This window comes from Mandrillus leucophaeus, unplaced genomic scaffold, assembly GCF_000951045.1.
Source record: "Mandrillus leucophaeus isolate KB7577 unplaced genomic scaffold, Mleu.le_1.0 Scaffold218, whole genome shotgun sequence".
Taxonomy (NCBI): Eukaryota; Metazoa; Chordata; class Mammalia; order Primates; family Cercopithecidae; genus Mandrillus; species Mandrillus leucophaeus.
Window position 1 is genome coordinate 3279252 of NW_012102232.1, and position 17848 is coordinate 3297099.

General features: G+C 40.2%; 1 protein-coding gene across 1 annotated transcript in view; it reads right to left on the reverse strand.

Moving 5' to 3' along the window:
- Positions 1-17848, reverse strand: part of LOC105540271 (A disintegrin and metalloproteinase with thrombospondin motifs 12) — a 234964-nt gene that overhangs the window by 146265 nt on the left and 70851 nt on the right. The window contains exons 3-4 of the mRNA XM_011980815.1: positions 15872-16068; positions 14731-14814 (exon numbers count right to left, since the gene is read on the reverse strand). Coding sequence (XP_011836205.1) covers positions 14731-14814; positions 15872-16068 — 281 coding nt within the window. The remainder of the gene's footprint in view (positions 1-14730; positions 14815-15871; positions 16069-17848) is intronic.

Sequence of the window (17848 nt, forward strand, 5' to 3'; positions counted from 1 at the left end):
AGAAATATATATATATATATATATATTTTGTGAGGCAGGGTCTCACTCTGTCACCAAGGCTGGAGTGCAGTAGCACAATCCTCCAGGGTTTAAGCAATTCTTGTGCCTCAGCTTCCTGAGTAGCTGGGACTATAGGCCTGCACCACCACACCTGGCTACTTTTTCTATTTTTTGATAGAGACGGGGTTTCACCATGTTGGCCAGGCTGATCTCAAACTCCTGACCTCAAGTGATCCGCCTGCCTTGGCCTCCCAAAGGGCTGGGATTACAGGCGTGAGCCACCACAACCAGCCTCTGGAGGATTCCAATCAGATACTTAGATGATTTGTTCCTCCCTCTTACCCTGCAAGTCAGTCACCATTTATCAGACCTGTAACTTTCCCACTGCTGATACATATTTAGGGCAAATACCTTGATTCAATAGCAACTCAAGTTCTCAATTTCTTTGTTTTTTGGGGAGAAACTGCAGACAGCAAGCAGAGTCAATTCAAAATAAAAGGTGTTCAAACTAAAACAACAGTGAAACATGCATTTTAATAAAGATATGTAAAGTAAACAAAAATGGGGCTTTGCATTCTTTTGAAAATAGAAAAACAATGGTCTGAATATAATCAATACAATTAGTTGGTGGACACAAACTTTCGGACAATTGTTAGAAATTTTATTCGAAACTTTAGAATAAAATTGAACATGTCTATGTTCAGCAAATTGTAATTCTTTACAGTCCTCCCTGGATTATTATGGTTATTTCTAAAGCTCTTTTCCATAAAAAAAGAATACTCTTTCTCTAGTCTTTCTCCTGTTTTCTACCACAGTCTTTTGTTTGTTGCAGTGATATCATCCAGGTCCCTGAAACTTTTGACAACGTTTCACGTTGCCCATGAGGATGTTGCCCCTGGGGATGGGGAAGCTCTTACCCAAGCCATACTCAATCTGTGAAATGTTCCACAATGAATCCTGTACCAACAGATAAAGTCCAGGCATCACGTTGGATATGTTATTAGTTCTACTGTTTGTGTTTATTGTGTGAATAGTATGACCTGGGAATAATTCCATTCACTTTTGGAATACATCACTATATTTGCACTCTATAATGTAGAAGATCTGTTAAGCTTTTACTTAAATTAATATTACGCTTATTCTGCACTTCTTGAATATATGAGTTGAAGACCAGAAGGTATAGTATTAAAACAAAGGCAAAAGTCTTAGATTAAGAAATTCGTAGTGAAAAATTCAAATCCAGATTATAAAGCATTATTTGCACTTGGGAAAAATAAATATACAGTGCTAGAGCAACTAGATATCCAGAGGCCAAAAACAAATAAACAAAAAGAGAGAGAGAGAGAGAGAGAAGAATTTCAATCAAAACCTCACAGCTGGTACAAAAATCTTGATAAGATCATAGACTTAAATATAAAATGTGAAACTGTGAAATTTCTAGGAAAAAAAAAAAACCATAGGAAATCTTAGGAACCTAGGGATAGGCAAAGAATTTATAGACTTGACACTAATAACACAATTAACAAAAGGAAAAACTGATAAATTGGATCACATCAAAATTAAACACTTTTGCTTTCAAAGAAACTTTATGAAGAGGATAAAAAGATGAGCTACAGTGTGGGAGAAAATACTTGTAAACCCTATATTTGACAAAGGACTTATATTTAAAATATGTAAAGAGCTCTCAAAACTCAACAATAAAAAAAATAAGAAAATAGGCAAATATCGTAAAGAGACACATCACCAAAGCGGTTATACAAACAGCAAATAAGCACATAAAAAGATATTCAACATTACTAGCTATCAGGGAATTGCAAGTTAAAACCACAATGATATATTACTCACATTTACCAGAATGGGTAAAATAAAAAATCATGACAACACCCAAATGCTGGTGAGGATGTGGTAAAACTGAATCATTCACGGCTGGTGAGAGTGGAAAATGGTGCAGTCATTATGGAAAAACAGTTTGGTAGTTTCTTAAAAATACTACATAGGTGGCCGGGCACAGTGTCTTACACCTATAATCCCAGCACTTTGGGAGGCTGAGGTGGGCAGATCGCTTGAGGTCAGGAGTTTGAGACCAGCCTGGCCAACATGGTGAAACCCCGTCCCTACTAAAAGTACAAAAAGTAGCCCGGTACGGTGGCAGGCGTCTGTAATCCCAGTTACTCAGGAGGCTGAGGCAGGAGAATTGCTTGCACCTGGGAGGTGGAGATTGCAGTGAGCCGAGATTGTGCCACTGCACTCCAGTCTGGTGACAAAAGCGAGACTCCATCTCAAAAAACAAACAAACGAACAAACAAAACCCTACATAGGCAATGACCATATAACTTAGCAATTTGCATTCCTGTGCCTTTATTCCAGAGAAGTGAAGACTTATGTTCCCACAAAAACCTGTAGTTGAACGTCTATAGTAGTTTTATTCATAATAGCTAAAACCTGGAAACAACCCAAATGTCCCTCCGTGGGTGAATGGTTAAACAAATAGGCACATATTATAGAATACCACTTAGCAAAAAGGGGACAAACTCTTGATACACACAATTTGAGTGGATCTTAAACAAATTATGCTGAATGAAAAAAATCCAGTCTCAAAAGTCACATCTGGTATTATTCCATTTATACGACATTCTTGAAATGACAAAAATCATACAGATATATCATTACAGAGCAGACTAGTGCTTTTCAGGGATCAGGTAGGTAGGTGGAAGGGAAGTAAAAAGGTACGAAAGGGTAGCACGAGGGATGCTTGTGAGGGAACTGTTCTAATGTTAATTGTGGTGATGGTCACACAAACTTATACGTGTGACAAAAATTGCATAGAACTAAATGTATACACACATGGTCATGCGCATGCACACACCACTGTGTGCATCTGAAGGTAGGTGGAATTGTTGAAATATCACGTTCTGGGTTGTCTTATTGTACTAAGACTACACAAGATGTTACCATTAGGAGAAAATGAATGAAGGGTAAAAGGAATTTCTCTGTACTATTTCTTACAACTGCATGTGAATGTACAATGAACTCAAAACAAACAGAAAAATACAAAAACATCTTAAAAATAACTGGTCTGAACCAAGACTGCAGGGTTGCAATAGAAGATCTTGTAACACTTTCTGGTATGATCCTATGCAGATTACTCACTGATTATATGTGAGAACTCGTACCTTTGAATCGAAGGGAACCTACAGTCTTTCAGATGAGTTACAGTGGGTAGAAAGAGCCCATGCACTCACACAACCACGCACCCACATACTCACATACCCATACACACCCACATACTCACAAACACACACATATCCACATACATACACACACACACCCACATACATACACACATACATACACATACTCACACACCCATATACTCACATACACACACACCAACATGCTTACATACACATATCCACATACATACACACACCCCCACATACATACACACACCCACATACTCACATACCCATACACACCCACATACATGCCCATACACACCCACATACAAACACATATCCACATACATACACACACCCACCCACATACATACACACACACATACATACACACACATCCACACACTCACATACCCACACACCCACATACACACACCCACATACATAAACACACTCACATACTCACATACATACACCCACATATTCACATACACACCCACCCACATACATACACCCACATACTCACCCACACACCCACATACTCACATACACACACACTCACACACATACAAACCCACATACTCACATATACACACACACATACACACTCACTCACATACATACACTCACATACACACACACCCACATCCATACACGCACCCACATACATACACACACACTCACACACATACAAACCCGCATACTCACATACACACACACATACACACTCACTCACATACACATACTCACATACACACACTCCCACATACATACACACATACATCCACATATATACACACATACACACAGATCCACATCACATACGCACACCCACATACATACACACCCACACATGTATATACACACCCACATACATACACACAGCGCCACATACATACACACAGAGCCACATACACACGCATACATATACACGCATCCACATACATACACACACACATCCACGCTATTCTACATCCACACACTCACACATGGATACACCCACACAAAAGTTAATTAAGATCCCTAATTAAATAGCCATGAATATAAAAGCTTATTAGAGTTGAAGCAGCTACACAGGCAGAAATAGAGCTCTTGTTCTCCCTTAGCTCACAGAGTCCCTGGCAAGGGCACACTCTTGAAAGGGGGATTTTATCAGATCTGAAAAGCTCTATCTTTCAATATTGTCCTTTTATACATTGGCTTGAATCACCGTTTTGAAAATCTTACATTCCAATCTCTGTGTGTCTGTTTGGAAAAAGTGAATGTTGACAAAGGTCCAGTCTCCCACATTCCTGAACCAAATTCAGTGTCAGCAAGGACCCACCTTCATCATTGTGGAGAAAGCAGAGTCATCTTCCAGATGTTGCATTCCAAATGCTGCCTCCAGTGTTTTCATCATAATGAAGAGCCCATTTCCCTGAAGGGCTCCAGGAATTATGCATTTAATAGTCTCATTTAAAGAGTGAGGGACAGTACCTTAGCCAAGTCACAAAGCAGGCATTGGCAGAGCAGGGCTTGGAACACAGGTTTGCAGCTGTGAGTTTAGGACTAGTGGTTTCCAAACTATTGAGGACTTCTCTAAACTCTGCTTTGAATAATTGGAAAGACTTAGCAATTAACCAATGAATGATTATGGCTTATTTCTACTCCTCAACCTCACGATCCTACCCTCACTGAGGAGACAAACAGAAAAGCAGATAACCTCTTCTTTCGAGATCCTTACCTCTGTTCTTTTCTTACTCTCTGTCCACTTCCCGGGCTCCTCTGTGAGCCCTTCTTCTTCTGCCTTTCCTTTGGTTCATTGCTTAGTTCACTCTCAATCAGTCATAGTTTTAGAAATCACTCCAAAATATGATTGTTGGCTCGCACATCTGTATCTCATTCCAAACCTCTCCCAGAGTTCAAATTTATGAACCTAAATCTCCTGATGGTCACCTCCACAGGTACTTCCAACTCAGCATCCCCGAAATCCTTTCCTCCCACTTCAACCTGCGATTCCTTCTGTGCCTTCTGTGGTTGCAGGAACCACCATCAGCCCAGTTGCCCAATCTAGAAATGCCAGTGTCTTGTTAGCTCCCTCTCCTCCCATATCCTGCATCCCAATCTGTCATCATGCACTGCTAATTTTACCTCCTCTACATCTTTGCTACTTACTATCCTTAGCCCAAACCTTCATTTTATGCTTGGTTTACAATATCCTGGCCCTTTTCAAATCCATCCTCCTCACTGTTGCCAGGTGGATCAAAACAAAAGTCTGTCCATATCATGACCCATGGCTCAAGATCCTTCGAAGTCTAGCCTCCAGGAAGCTCTCGCTTCATTTGCAACCTCACAGTTTATGCTCCAGCAACAACTGCTTGTATTAGCACTCCCTCAGATCCCCGTCACATACTCCCACACACTTTCCTTTCTTCAATATGTTCCCTCTTCCTAGATTGCCTTTTTCTCTTACCCCCTTTAACCCATTCAACCTCTACTCATTCTTTAAGATTTAATTTGGGCATTTCCAGGAAGCTTTCCCTGCCCCCTAGTCTGGTTTAGGTTCCTGCCAATATACCTTCTTCATATTTGGTTCACAGCACTTCCTGTGCTAGATCGTAATAATCAAACTGTATGCCTGTTTTCCTCTTAGCTCCTCCAGAACAAGAATTGAGGTTTATTCTTCTCCTTGTCTCAGGCATTGAATATATCCTGGTTTACAGCAGGTATACTGACTGACAAAACTGAGGATGCACACCACCCATGAAGGAAAGGAGAAAAGAGAGAGAATATATCCTTGAGGCCAGGAAAAGTAAAGACTAGGTGAATGGGAGGTTTTGTGATAAACTACCAAAGAGGCATGTTCTCCTATGGGTCAGGGAAGGGGCAGTAAAGAGGCCAGAAGTTTGAGAATTCAGTAGAAAATCTGCAATAATAATTCCAGTGCCTGTAATAGGAACTGCTAGGAGAAGATTCTACATGGATGTCTCATGTTTCTGCACATCATCTGACCAAAGACATAGGTTTTGTTCTGGAGTATCCTTTGAAGGATGTTGTAAAGGAAGCAGCCTTAGAAGATAACATTTTTCCGGGGAAAAGGAAAGATTTACTTTATATCCTTAATAACAAAGGTGATGGCTTCCTCTGGGGCAAAAGTTGAGTAAGTTTGCTTAAAATCTATTTTAAAGGATTGGGGCTTTCTTATTTTGGGAGTCTTAAGCTGGGATAAAACCCACTGTATGCATAGCATACACTTGGGCTGCCTGCAACACCTCAGTGCAACTTACGGGACAAGAGGGACAGGTGCAAACTGATGCTCATGTCCCATTATGCTGTGAGCAATAAAGTCCTTGGTCTGTGACTCAGAATTTTCATGTTTTCTGCCAGCATTGCATTCATAAAAGCATGGCAGACTAACTTGTTAGCTTGCAAGCAGGGTAAAATCTTAGATTGCTATGGCTTGAATGTCCCCTCGAAAAATCATGTTGAAATTTGATTGCCAATGTAAAGACATTGGGAGGTAGGACCTTTAAGAGGTGATTAAGACTCCTTGTAAATGGATTAATGGTTATTATGGGATTGAGTTTGTTATTGAAGGGATGAAAAAGATGAGTTCAGTCCTATTTTCTCTCTCTATCTTGGATGCTTGCTTGCCATGTGATGCCTTCCACCATGGAATGACACTCACCAGATGCTGGTGCCATGCTCTTGGACTTCCCAGTCTCCAGAACTATGGGCCAACTAAACTTCTGTTTTTTATAAATGACCTAGTCTGTGCTATTTTGTTATACAGAATGGAGCAGCAGGTGATGGACTAAAACACAGACCCTGACTAGTTCTTGACAGGAATAAGGAGGATAACAGAGAAAAGGTGATCAAGCAGTAGTGAGAACCACGTTAAGGTTGGACCACCTAAATATATGGACAGGTCTGCATGGTTGTTGAGATTTCTAGCAGCAGGGCTGTTGGGGAAAGAGTAAAAGAGAGGGAAAGAAGCTGAATAGTAAAATAAAATATCAACATAGGATATTCTTCTTACATTCCAGTTTTGCTATAAGAGTAATTCTGAAATAACCTGAGAGATAGTCATTGATGAGGGGAAAAAATGCTAGGGCTTTAAGTCTACTCTCAAAATCTTTCTTGCTTTCTTCCCATTCCTATTTAAAATTCCTCGTGCAGACAAAGCAAGTGCACAATTAATTGGGTTGATGATTACCTACAGCTTGATACTTTGCCCTGGTGTAGAACTTCCATCTGTAATATGTGACATTTAACACAAATTCAGGGACAGTGTCTTTTCTATTAAATGTCACAGAAAGCTGTAATTGAGCACATTTTTTTTCAACCTCTTCAGCGTCTTAATCTCTAAGTCTCAGAAGGGGTTAAGTCCAAGAAACACTCATTTAATTTACAGAATGCTCTCTATCGCAGGAGCCTTGAGAATAGTAATTAGTTATGGATTAAAATGAGGCAGCCCTAAGCACACAAAAAATGCAACAGGACTTCAGAGAGACTATGATGGCTCACAATAAATGTGAGGGAACTTGTGCTAAACATTTTCCATAAAGCATCCTGGAAACTATTTGAGCATTCAAAACAAACCCCCATTCACACTATTTTTTTCCTCATTTCCTTTGCAAACAAAAATAGATTCCTCTTTTTATTTTTTTTTCCACTTCATCTTCTCAAGCTAATCCAATTCACTTTCCACTTCCCCTTTTCTATACATTTGTGTACGTGAATTAACGGGACAGGAAGCTGACCTAGGGGAAATCATAAAAAGCTCATAAAATAGCTCCACATGGGAAATAATTTTGCAAGAACATGCTTCTGTTATAAATTGTTCTCTCTCTTTGTAAGCTCTCTCTATAATGAAAAAATCTTGTACTGATTTCTCTTGGAATTTTTGATAGCAGTTTTTGACTTAATGCACAATCTGACCATGCTCTGCTAGTCAGACTTACGCTACTGAAAGAAAGAGGATGAGCACAGAAGAGACAAGCTGTAAAAGGTTTAGTCTGAAACTTCTCATGTGTCTAAGGGACAACTTGTCTGATTACCAGAGGAAAGGATACTTTTTTTAAGGTTCAAGACCAGCTTGGGCAACATAGTGAGACCCCATCTTTTAAAAAAAATAGCTAGGCATAGTGGCAAGTGCCTGTATTCCTAGCTACTTGGGAGGCTGAGGTGGGAAGATGGCTTGAGGCTAGTAATTCAAAGATACAGGGAACTATGTGCCACTGTACTCCAGCCTGCTTAACAGAGTAACACTCTGTTCTGTCTTACACACACACATACACACACACACACAAAGAATAAGTCTAAAAATTCTTTGCCAGTATTTTTGATATTTACCCTGAAAGAACAATACAGACCCACACATCAGCTGTGGGGAGGGATAAACCACCAGCCTGAATTTTTAAAATCAAGAGGCTTTTAACTCTAGAGTTTCCAAAAAAAAAAAAAAAGGTAGACTCAACACTAAACCACTTTCAGTACACCAAGAAGAATTTCTTTGTGAAAGTGGTTATCTCCTTCTTGCTGCTGTCAGCCCTACTGCTGTACCTTCAAGCTGGCCCAACACCATTGGACTCCTCTGCTGGATGGCATAGTCACCTAGGATGGGATTCACTTGGCTTCAACCAACTCACTCTTATTCCAGTTTTGTCTCTATCTTGTTCTTAAAAGAAGTCTCCAACATTTTATGATCCTGATTTTGTCCTTTAGGTCTTTTATTTTCCTGCAAGGATTTTGAAGTCCTTATGAAATGAGCATAGTATTAATAAGCTTACAGGGTGTTTGTGGGAGTTAATGACGATGATGATGATAAAAAGAATAAGACTGACATTAACAAGTAACACTTACTGAGCAGTTTCTACAAGCCAGATACAATGCTAAGTATTACATGAATAAAGACTTTTGATTCTCATGACAATGCTATGAAATACATATAATTATCACTATTTTACAAAATGAGGAAATGGAGACACGGACAAGTTAAGTAACCTACCAAAATTATATGGCTAGCAAGCAGTGGAACTAATGATAAATCTGGTACTCTCCATGGTGTCAAGCTGCTCACAAGAATTGGAGGGAAGAGTCTAATCCCATCCCTAACCCCTGGGCAAGAGGGAAGCCGGGATGGAGCATCAAACAAATTGGTTTAAAATGGAAAGGGCTTAGAGGTCAAGTTTGTGTCCAAGTCCTAGGAGAAAATTAAAAGGATAGAATTTGGGCCATAAAATGAAAATCAGAGCTCAATTAAGGGATAGACAGGGACATGACAGGAGTGAGAGCAAACTGGCTCCTATCTGAACCCACTGTCTGTTTTCTTGGCCCATAGTTTCTTAATATGTTTGACACGTCTTTTCAGAACATGGTTTTGTGTTCCTCAGTTACCTCAGTTTCCACTACTTTGAAATATGACTATCTAGCCTATGAGAAAGCCTCCAAATTGTTCCAAAGTGAGTTTTACACCCAGTACTCCAATTTATTCTCAAAATGTGATGAAATCCCGTAGTGGTCTTTAGATGGCAGTAACTGACAAACAAGCTGCATCTTTTGTGTATACCCTAACCTCAAAGTCTCTTGAAACTCACCGCAGAAAAATAAAGCCCCAAATTGTGTTACCTATGAGACGTATTTAGAATAAGAAAGATAAGAGTGATAGAAAGTCACTGATAAAAGGAATCTATCTCAGAGACTCAATCTCGGGATTCCCTACCTCACACACTTTCCACAGAGCCTGAGTGATCTCTCTAATTCCATTTGTTGGTTTGGAATAATCTAGAATCTCCCACAGGATTAGATCCAAAGTCCTTATGTGGCCACAAGGCCCATGGCAACTTGGTTGCCATTGGCCCTGGTTCACTGACAGACTGCTGGCCTCATTTGCACACTTTCTCCTATGTAATATTTGAACAAATATTTATTAAGGGTCTATTATATACCAGTGAGCAACATCAAACTCAACTTCTGCTCTTAAGTCTTACATACTAATTGAGGAAACTGTATCAATCAAATAGATCTAAGATTACAACTGTGAAACATGCTGTGGAGGAGAAACGTACTTTTATGGGAGTCAATAACAGAATCTTACTAGGAAAGGGGGTCAGGAAAGGCTTCTCCATGGAAGTGACACTGGAGCTGTGATTTGAGAGATTAGGCTGTTAACTAAAGGAAGACAAGAAGACAGTCCAGGCAACAACAAGACCAGAGGGAGGCCTTGAAAAACCCTGATGAATAAGACTATTGCTACCTCTCAAGAGCAAAGGCAGGAATAGTGAGAGATGAGAAAGGAAATCAGAAAACCACTGGACTAAACTGAGCCAGGTGTGGGGGTTGCAGAAGGGGTGGCAGGAGAGTGGGTAGATCAGAATACCATTTTCAGATTATCCTGACTACATCGAGGAAACAAGAGGAAAAGAAATTCAACTGGTTTTGAGTAGACCAGAAAGTATATACCACTATAGTCCAGAAAAGAGAACACTGTAGCTTTAATTGAAGTGATATAAATGGAGACGATCAGATAAACGGTCAGTACCTGATAACAGACTTGACATGGGAGGGAGAGAAGGAGGTATCATCAGTGCATCCAGATTTCTGGCTTCTGCAACTGAAAGGATCATAATGTCATGTGCAGACATGAGCAACACGGGACAAACTCAAGTGCGAGTGGAGATGGGCAGGTTTTGATTGGCTGCTTTCTCTCCTGCCTCTAGCACAATCACTTTGTTTCCCTTGTATCACAACAAAACTTCTCAACCTCCCATTGTGTGGTCCAATATCAGTGATATGTCCACTGCCTCTCATATGCATAGTGCTGGCTTAAGAATAAAGCCACTGTCCATGCAGGTACCTCCACCTGGAATTTCCTTCCTGTGTTAGTCCATTTTCACATTGCTATAAAAGAACTGCCCAAGACTGGGTAATTAATAAGGGAAAGAGGTTTAATTGGCTCACAGTTCAGCATGGCTCGGAAGGCCTCAGGAAACTTACAATCATGGTGGAAGGTGAAGGGGAAGCAAGGCATCTTCACAAGGTGGAAGGAGGGAGAAGTGCCGAGCAGAGGGTGAAGAGCCGCTTATGAAACCATCAGATCTCATGAGAACTCACTCACTGTCACAAGAACAGCAAGGGGGAAACCACTCACATGATTCAATTAGCCTTACCATATCACTTCCTCACTAGTTAATTCCTTTTTATTTTCTAAAATCCCATCTTAGACATCCAAGTACCCTTTCCTGTTGCAGTACTTTTATACTTATGCCAATCTCAACTTGAATTTTCTATTTTCATACTTTTGTGCAGTAGACTCAAAGTTCCTCAGAATCAGGAAATGGGACTTGTGTTCATATTTGCATCCCTGGTGCTAGCACAGGATTTGACATAAGCCTGATGATCCACAACTCTCTTCTCATTATGGATTAAGAAAAATGGGCATGGAGCAATGATGTAACTTCCTTAGAGTTGTTGAACACAGGTCAACTTGCTCAAAGGAGTCATAGCACTGAACCTCACACTCTGCTTCCTGTGCCTGCCATGGTGACATTAGTTAAGGGCTGGAATCATTGCTGTCTGTTGTTGGGCTGCTTATTAGTCACACATGTGAAGAATGGCTTGAGCCGTTTCCTAGGAATTAGGAAAATGAGAATTGTGGACTGCAATTCTTCTGTTAACTTGTGAACCCCGTACCAATTAGAGACTCCATAAAAGCTTGAATGAGGATAATATTTGGCAACTGGGAGGTAGAGAGTCATGGCTTCCTGAAGCAAGCCATGTGCGTCTCTTTACACTTGCAAAACCAGGTTGGTAGAGAAGAGGAGAAACAATGTGATTGTGATGGAGTCAGGGGGCAGTGGCCAATCAAGCTCCTTCAACAACTTCACTGGCATCAACATGCCACGGAGATGCCCTGGTGACATTATTTCTCGGGAATGAAGAGATGTGGAGTTTAAAGGGGCCTGATCCGTGGAAGCCACATTATGAAATCCTACCAGTGGTGCCGCTGGGACTACAGAGGGTCAAGATTTTTCCTTCTGTTTTATATGACAGCAATTCAAACCCAAGGATTTTTCCTTCTTACGTCCAGAAGTAGCTTTCTCTTTGTTTTTCTTTTTTTAGTCTGAAAATGCTAAATGTTTCTTCACATTTGTATCTAGGAATGCCTATGTGCTCAACCAGTATGAAAAAGAAAATGTTTTCTCCAAGGTATCAAAGCATGCTTTTCAAAAGTCAAAAACACAATTCTCATATAAATATATAGTGAGCACATGTTCAAGATGTATTTAACTCATTAGTGAGGAGACAGGCAAGATAATTTGGTTCCTTAATGAGGGGATAGGCAAGATGGCAAAGCTGGTTCAAAGGCAGATGCAAAAAACTGACGCAGCTATAGCCAGTGGGGGAGAACTGCTGAATGAGATTGCTAAGTTAGATACAAAATTAGATACCAGTTTTTATTGGTCTGGTTCCACCAACCAATAAAACCATCTTCAGAATTATCTTCTCTGCTGGACACAAATCATTTTCGCCTCTACTAGGCAAAAACCATTTGTACCCTATCATTTACTACATGTCAACATCTAACTTTACCACATCTGTGCCCCAATCAATGGTAAACAACCAGTTACATTTTCATAGAGGTGTCTTTAAACATTGAAAGGATATATAGTTTTCATGTTGCCTGTTTTCCAAGTTTTGGATACATTTTCTTAATAAAAGACCACAGGAAGGGAAATGACATACCCATTGGTATTCCAAGATACCCAAAGTATGTTTCAGGTGACAAAGGGAGATGGGGTTATAGGGGAAAGAAGAAAAAATGGATCCCCACTCCACAGATTGTTTTAAAAATAAACTTCTAACACACATGATCATGGAGACTTTTCCTGTCAAGAAAACAATAAGCCTTCCCTTGGCATTTTGATTGCAGGTCTCTTGCTGATGGGGAGATGAATGATGCTGTTCTTTACATATTCCAGCTGCTGGTTAAGCTCTATAGATTGCAAGGGCATTTCGTCAGTTGGCTGGTCCTACCATTCATTACATTTCACTTCATTCATTCATTTGTATCCAAGGCACTGTTTTAGGTGTTGGGGATCTAACAGAAAAAAGACACATGGCTTCTGTCCTCATGGAATTCACATTCTGGTAGAGGTGTGATAGGCAAAAAAAAGAGTAAACGAATACACAGAATCATGATGAATTGTGAGACTGCCATCATCCTGTGATGAAAAGCAATAAGAGGGGTCTACTTTGAATAAATTGGTCACTGAGACCTCTCTGAAGAGGCAGCATTTACGGAGCATTTACAGAGCATGAGGCATGAGGCATGAGAAGGTGCCAGTCATGTGCAGAACCAGGAGAGGGATGTTTCAGGCATTGGGAACCACAAGTGCATAGACAGTGAGTGTGAGAGTAGGAAACAAGGAGAGAGTAACATAAGCAAAGACCAGAAAGGCAGATGGAGGCAAGATCATGAAAGTCTCCACAGGTCATAGCAAGAAATTTTGAATTTGTTGTATAAAAAAACCAGAAAGCCATTAAAGGGTTTTGCGCAGTGCAGCACCTCAGTTTGTGTTTAAAATGATCAATTATGGCTGCATTTAAAATGAACATCCATGGAGAATGAATTCTGATGGCAAGGCTGAAAATAGGAAGCAACCATTTGGGAGTTCACTGCAGTAGCCTATGCAAGATATGATAAGGCCAAACCAATGTGATGACTGCGGAGATGATGAGCAGTAGGTGGTTTTGAGACGTATTTTGGAAGTAAGACCACAGTGGGCCTTGCTATTGGATGTGAAAGATATGATAAAAGGAATCAAGAATATCTCCTGGGCTTACGTAACCAATGCATAATAGTACTGTTGGGTAAGGTGGTGATTTGGGGAATGGAGGTGGCAGAATTGAGATGATTTAGGCAGGGAGTAATCAAAGTTCCTTTCTGGATTTATTAAGTTTTCATGACTGAATGGACTTTGACACATTCAGGTGGAGATTTCAAATAAGTAATTGGATACGAGCCTGAAGCTCAACGAAGACATCTTAGTTGGAGGTATCAATTGAGAGTCTCAGGACATAGATGAAATATAAATCTCTTACATTTAAACAGATGAAATCCCCAAAGGTAAATGCGCAGATAGACAAGAAGTCCTAAATCTGAGAGACTTGTGTTAAATATGCAAGAAGTAAATTAATAGTATCAAAGGTTCAACATTTCCATGTTTTTCTTACCTTTTACTGAAACTATCCAACCATGTCGTGATTTAGTCTATTTCTTTTGCAGAACATCTTTGGTGACTGCGATGAGTCTTATGTTTATGTTATTAGATGCAATGACTGTCTAGAGACTCCAACTATGTATATTTTGGAAATATTATCCATATCCATATCCATATCCCTCTCAGTATCACCGAATTCCCAAGAGAATAACACAGAAATAATATTTTCCTTCTCAATAGACTTCCAAACACTTTCTGGTACCCTCTTTCTTGTCTACCAAGAACTCCCCTGAAAAAAGGAGGTAGGAAGTGTGAGGATATATAGCAGAATAGCGAAGGGAAAATGTTACCTCTTCTTCTTCAAGTAGAATGAGCCGAACCACAACAATGTGAATTGCATTGCCAATGCTTGGGTTATGGAACACCCCGGTGACCTAGGGTCAGAAATAGAAAACCATTAGCTCCACATGAAGAGATAATAAATAAACACCAGAGGAGACAATAGCATTGTAATGCACATAAAATAAAGGTTTTTTTATAGATCAGAAATGTTGGGTGGTGTGCTAAGAAGAGTGAAATGTGCCCATGGCTCATTCCACATGACAATATTTAAAGACAGTCTTTCAGGGTGATTGCTTGGCTGTGTGTTTGAAGGATTAACATTTTTCTTTTCTTAACCCAGCCCACAGTATTCTCCTCTTTTATTATCAGTCACTCAGGCAAATACCTTTTCCCATCTCAATAGGACTAACATCCTCTTGAAGGCAGACAGCATCAATAATGCAAATAGAAAGCTTTAAATTAGGAGTCATTAACTTTATTCCAATTATATTTCTAACTACTTTGAGGAAATTATGTTCTAGTTCTTTGCCTCAGTTTACCCCTTTGGTTTACTAACATAAACTGATGAGACAAAGCTGCACGAAAAGGATTGAGTCACCTGCTAAATACCTACTAGAAATATGTAACTAATAAATGATAAAATGTTCCCAGGATATACAATTTTAAGGGAAAGACTAATTTATCCTGAATTTTCATCCATATTCATCCTTAGGCAAGTACTAGTTTCACATATATATTTATAAAAATAAGTTAAAAGGACCAAAGAAAGGCCTTTCTTATTTATGTAAGCTTTTTTTTTTTTTTTTGATGGAGTCTCACTCTTTTGCCCAGGCTGGAATGCAGTGGTATGATCTCGGCTCACTGCAACCTCGGCCTCCCGGGTTCAAGCAATTCTCCTGCCTCAGTCTCCTGAGTAGCTGGGATTACAGGCGCCCGCCACCATGCCAAGCTAATTTTTGTATTTTTAGTAGAGATGGGGTTTCACCATGCTGATCAGGCTGGTCTCGAACCCCTGACCTCATGATCCACCCAACTTGGCCTCCCAAAGTGCTAGGATTACAGGCATGAGCCACCGCGCCCGGCCCTATGTAAGCATTTCTAATGACATCTCTTCACCAGCTGCCCCAGCCCCCATGTAGTATGGCATACCATGTTCATGATGGTGAGGATGTAGGACTCCACATTCTCACTCCCATGGTATTCAATCATCTTTGTGTCGGCCACCACCAGTGTCTCCACCCATCTCTCCTTGCTGATGGAACGCCGAGAGAGCCTTCTGCTTGGCAAGTTGTGCCTCTCCCACTTCTCCCGCCATAGCTCTTGCTTCTGGGAGATGTTAACGCTATCTAAACAGTAAACAGAAGACAATGGTCTAACACTGTATAGGTCTCATATATTATCTACTTATGTTTGTAAAGATGCAAGGCCATAAGTTTAATCTACTTTCACAATATAAATGCAATGTCTTTACATACATGACTGAAATAGACCAATTTAAACGAATATGACCAAGAGAAATTTGAATCTTACAGAGAGGTTCAAAAAGTACTTTACAAAAATGTTTATTACCTACTACATTAAATGATGTCTTCCACTATTGAAAAGACATAACCAACAATGGGAACTTTCTCTTTCTTCTTCTCCTCTAAATTATTCAGTGCCTGCTGTGTGCAAGGCCATATACCAGGCTTTTAAATGCCACATTGTTTATCCTCATGAATAACTAAGGTACATATTCTTCTCTCCATTTTGCAAATGTGGAAACTGATGCTCAAAGTGGCTGATTAAATAACTTTCCCAAAGCTGCGCAGCCCATCAGTCAGTAAAAGATTCAGTATTTTCTATGCCCTAAAATCATGCATTTTTAAAAATATACACCACACTGTTTCCTACAGAGTAAACATGTATAAAACTGTAGTATATATAAGCTGAAAATCTGCCGAAGGTTCCAGGCATTCCACTTGAAGATGGCACAAAAAGAGGTGGAAAAGATCCAAAGAAAGACAGCAAAATTATCAAGGTGACTGACAGATTTTAGTATGAAAATGATTTGATATATGAGGGTCATGGTTTGGAAGATGAAATCTAGGAGAGGCTATAGAATGATAAAGAAAGTCAGACAGTAGCTTCACGGAATCATTCTCAAAATCCCAGAATACTGAAAGTAGGGAACACGTTCCAACTTGAAAGAGGTCTGTTCAAAACCAAAATGAATAAAAGGCTACCTCACACATCAGGAAGCAAGTACTTAACCCAAGTGGAAGTCAAGTGTAAAAAGTTCCAGTGGGCTCAGAATGGCTTAGGGTGCCGAGGAAAGACAAGTTGACCAGAAGAGAGTAAAGAAAGAAGCCTGGGCTGATACAGGGGCCGCGCCTGGGTCTTTGAAGATTCGTATCAGGATCACAGCCACGAACACTTCCTGACTCTCCCTCATCTGCACCCTGGGCCCCTGGAACATCAAAGCAGAGTGGCAAACCTCATGTCCCCTTCCTAATCTCTGGTAATGGCCATCCAGTCTGAACTTGAATACTTCAGCAGGAGGAGGGGACACTCAACAACTCACAGGACATCTTGTTCTATTGGGAAATTCTCGACTGCATTGAGCTGAAACCTGCCTCTCTGTCATTCCTCCTTGTTAGTTCTGGTCCTGTTCTCTGAAACATCTAGAACTACACCCCCTCCTGAGGCCCTGCCTCAGAACCTGAGTTGGGACAACTAACACCATATCCTGCCCTTTTCCCTGGTGCTCTCTAGGCTGTGGGACTTGCTTACATTGATTTGTGTGTAACCCTTCCTGGTTCCTCAGTTTCACCGTCCATATGAAGTTACAACACGTTTGGTGATATTGACAAAATAAATGAAACATCATCATAGGTCTAAATAAATTCAAAGTCTAGCGTTGTGAGTTTTACTTCAAAATAATAATGCTGTACTTTGCTATAACACTTCTGAGAAATAATCCGGGATTATGTAAACTTTGGAGGGAAGTCCTGTGAAGATTTAAAAACGGGGAGATGGTTAACCCCTCATCTGAATGGAACCATTTTCTAGTTTCCTTCTCCACTCACTTTGCATGGGGAAGCATGAATTCCGTAAGAAATATCAAGATTTTACCAATGGTTTCTA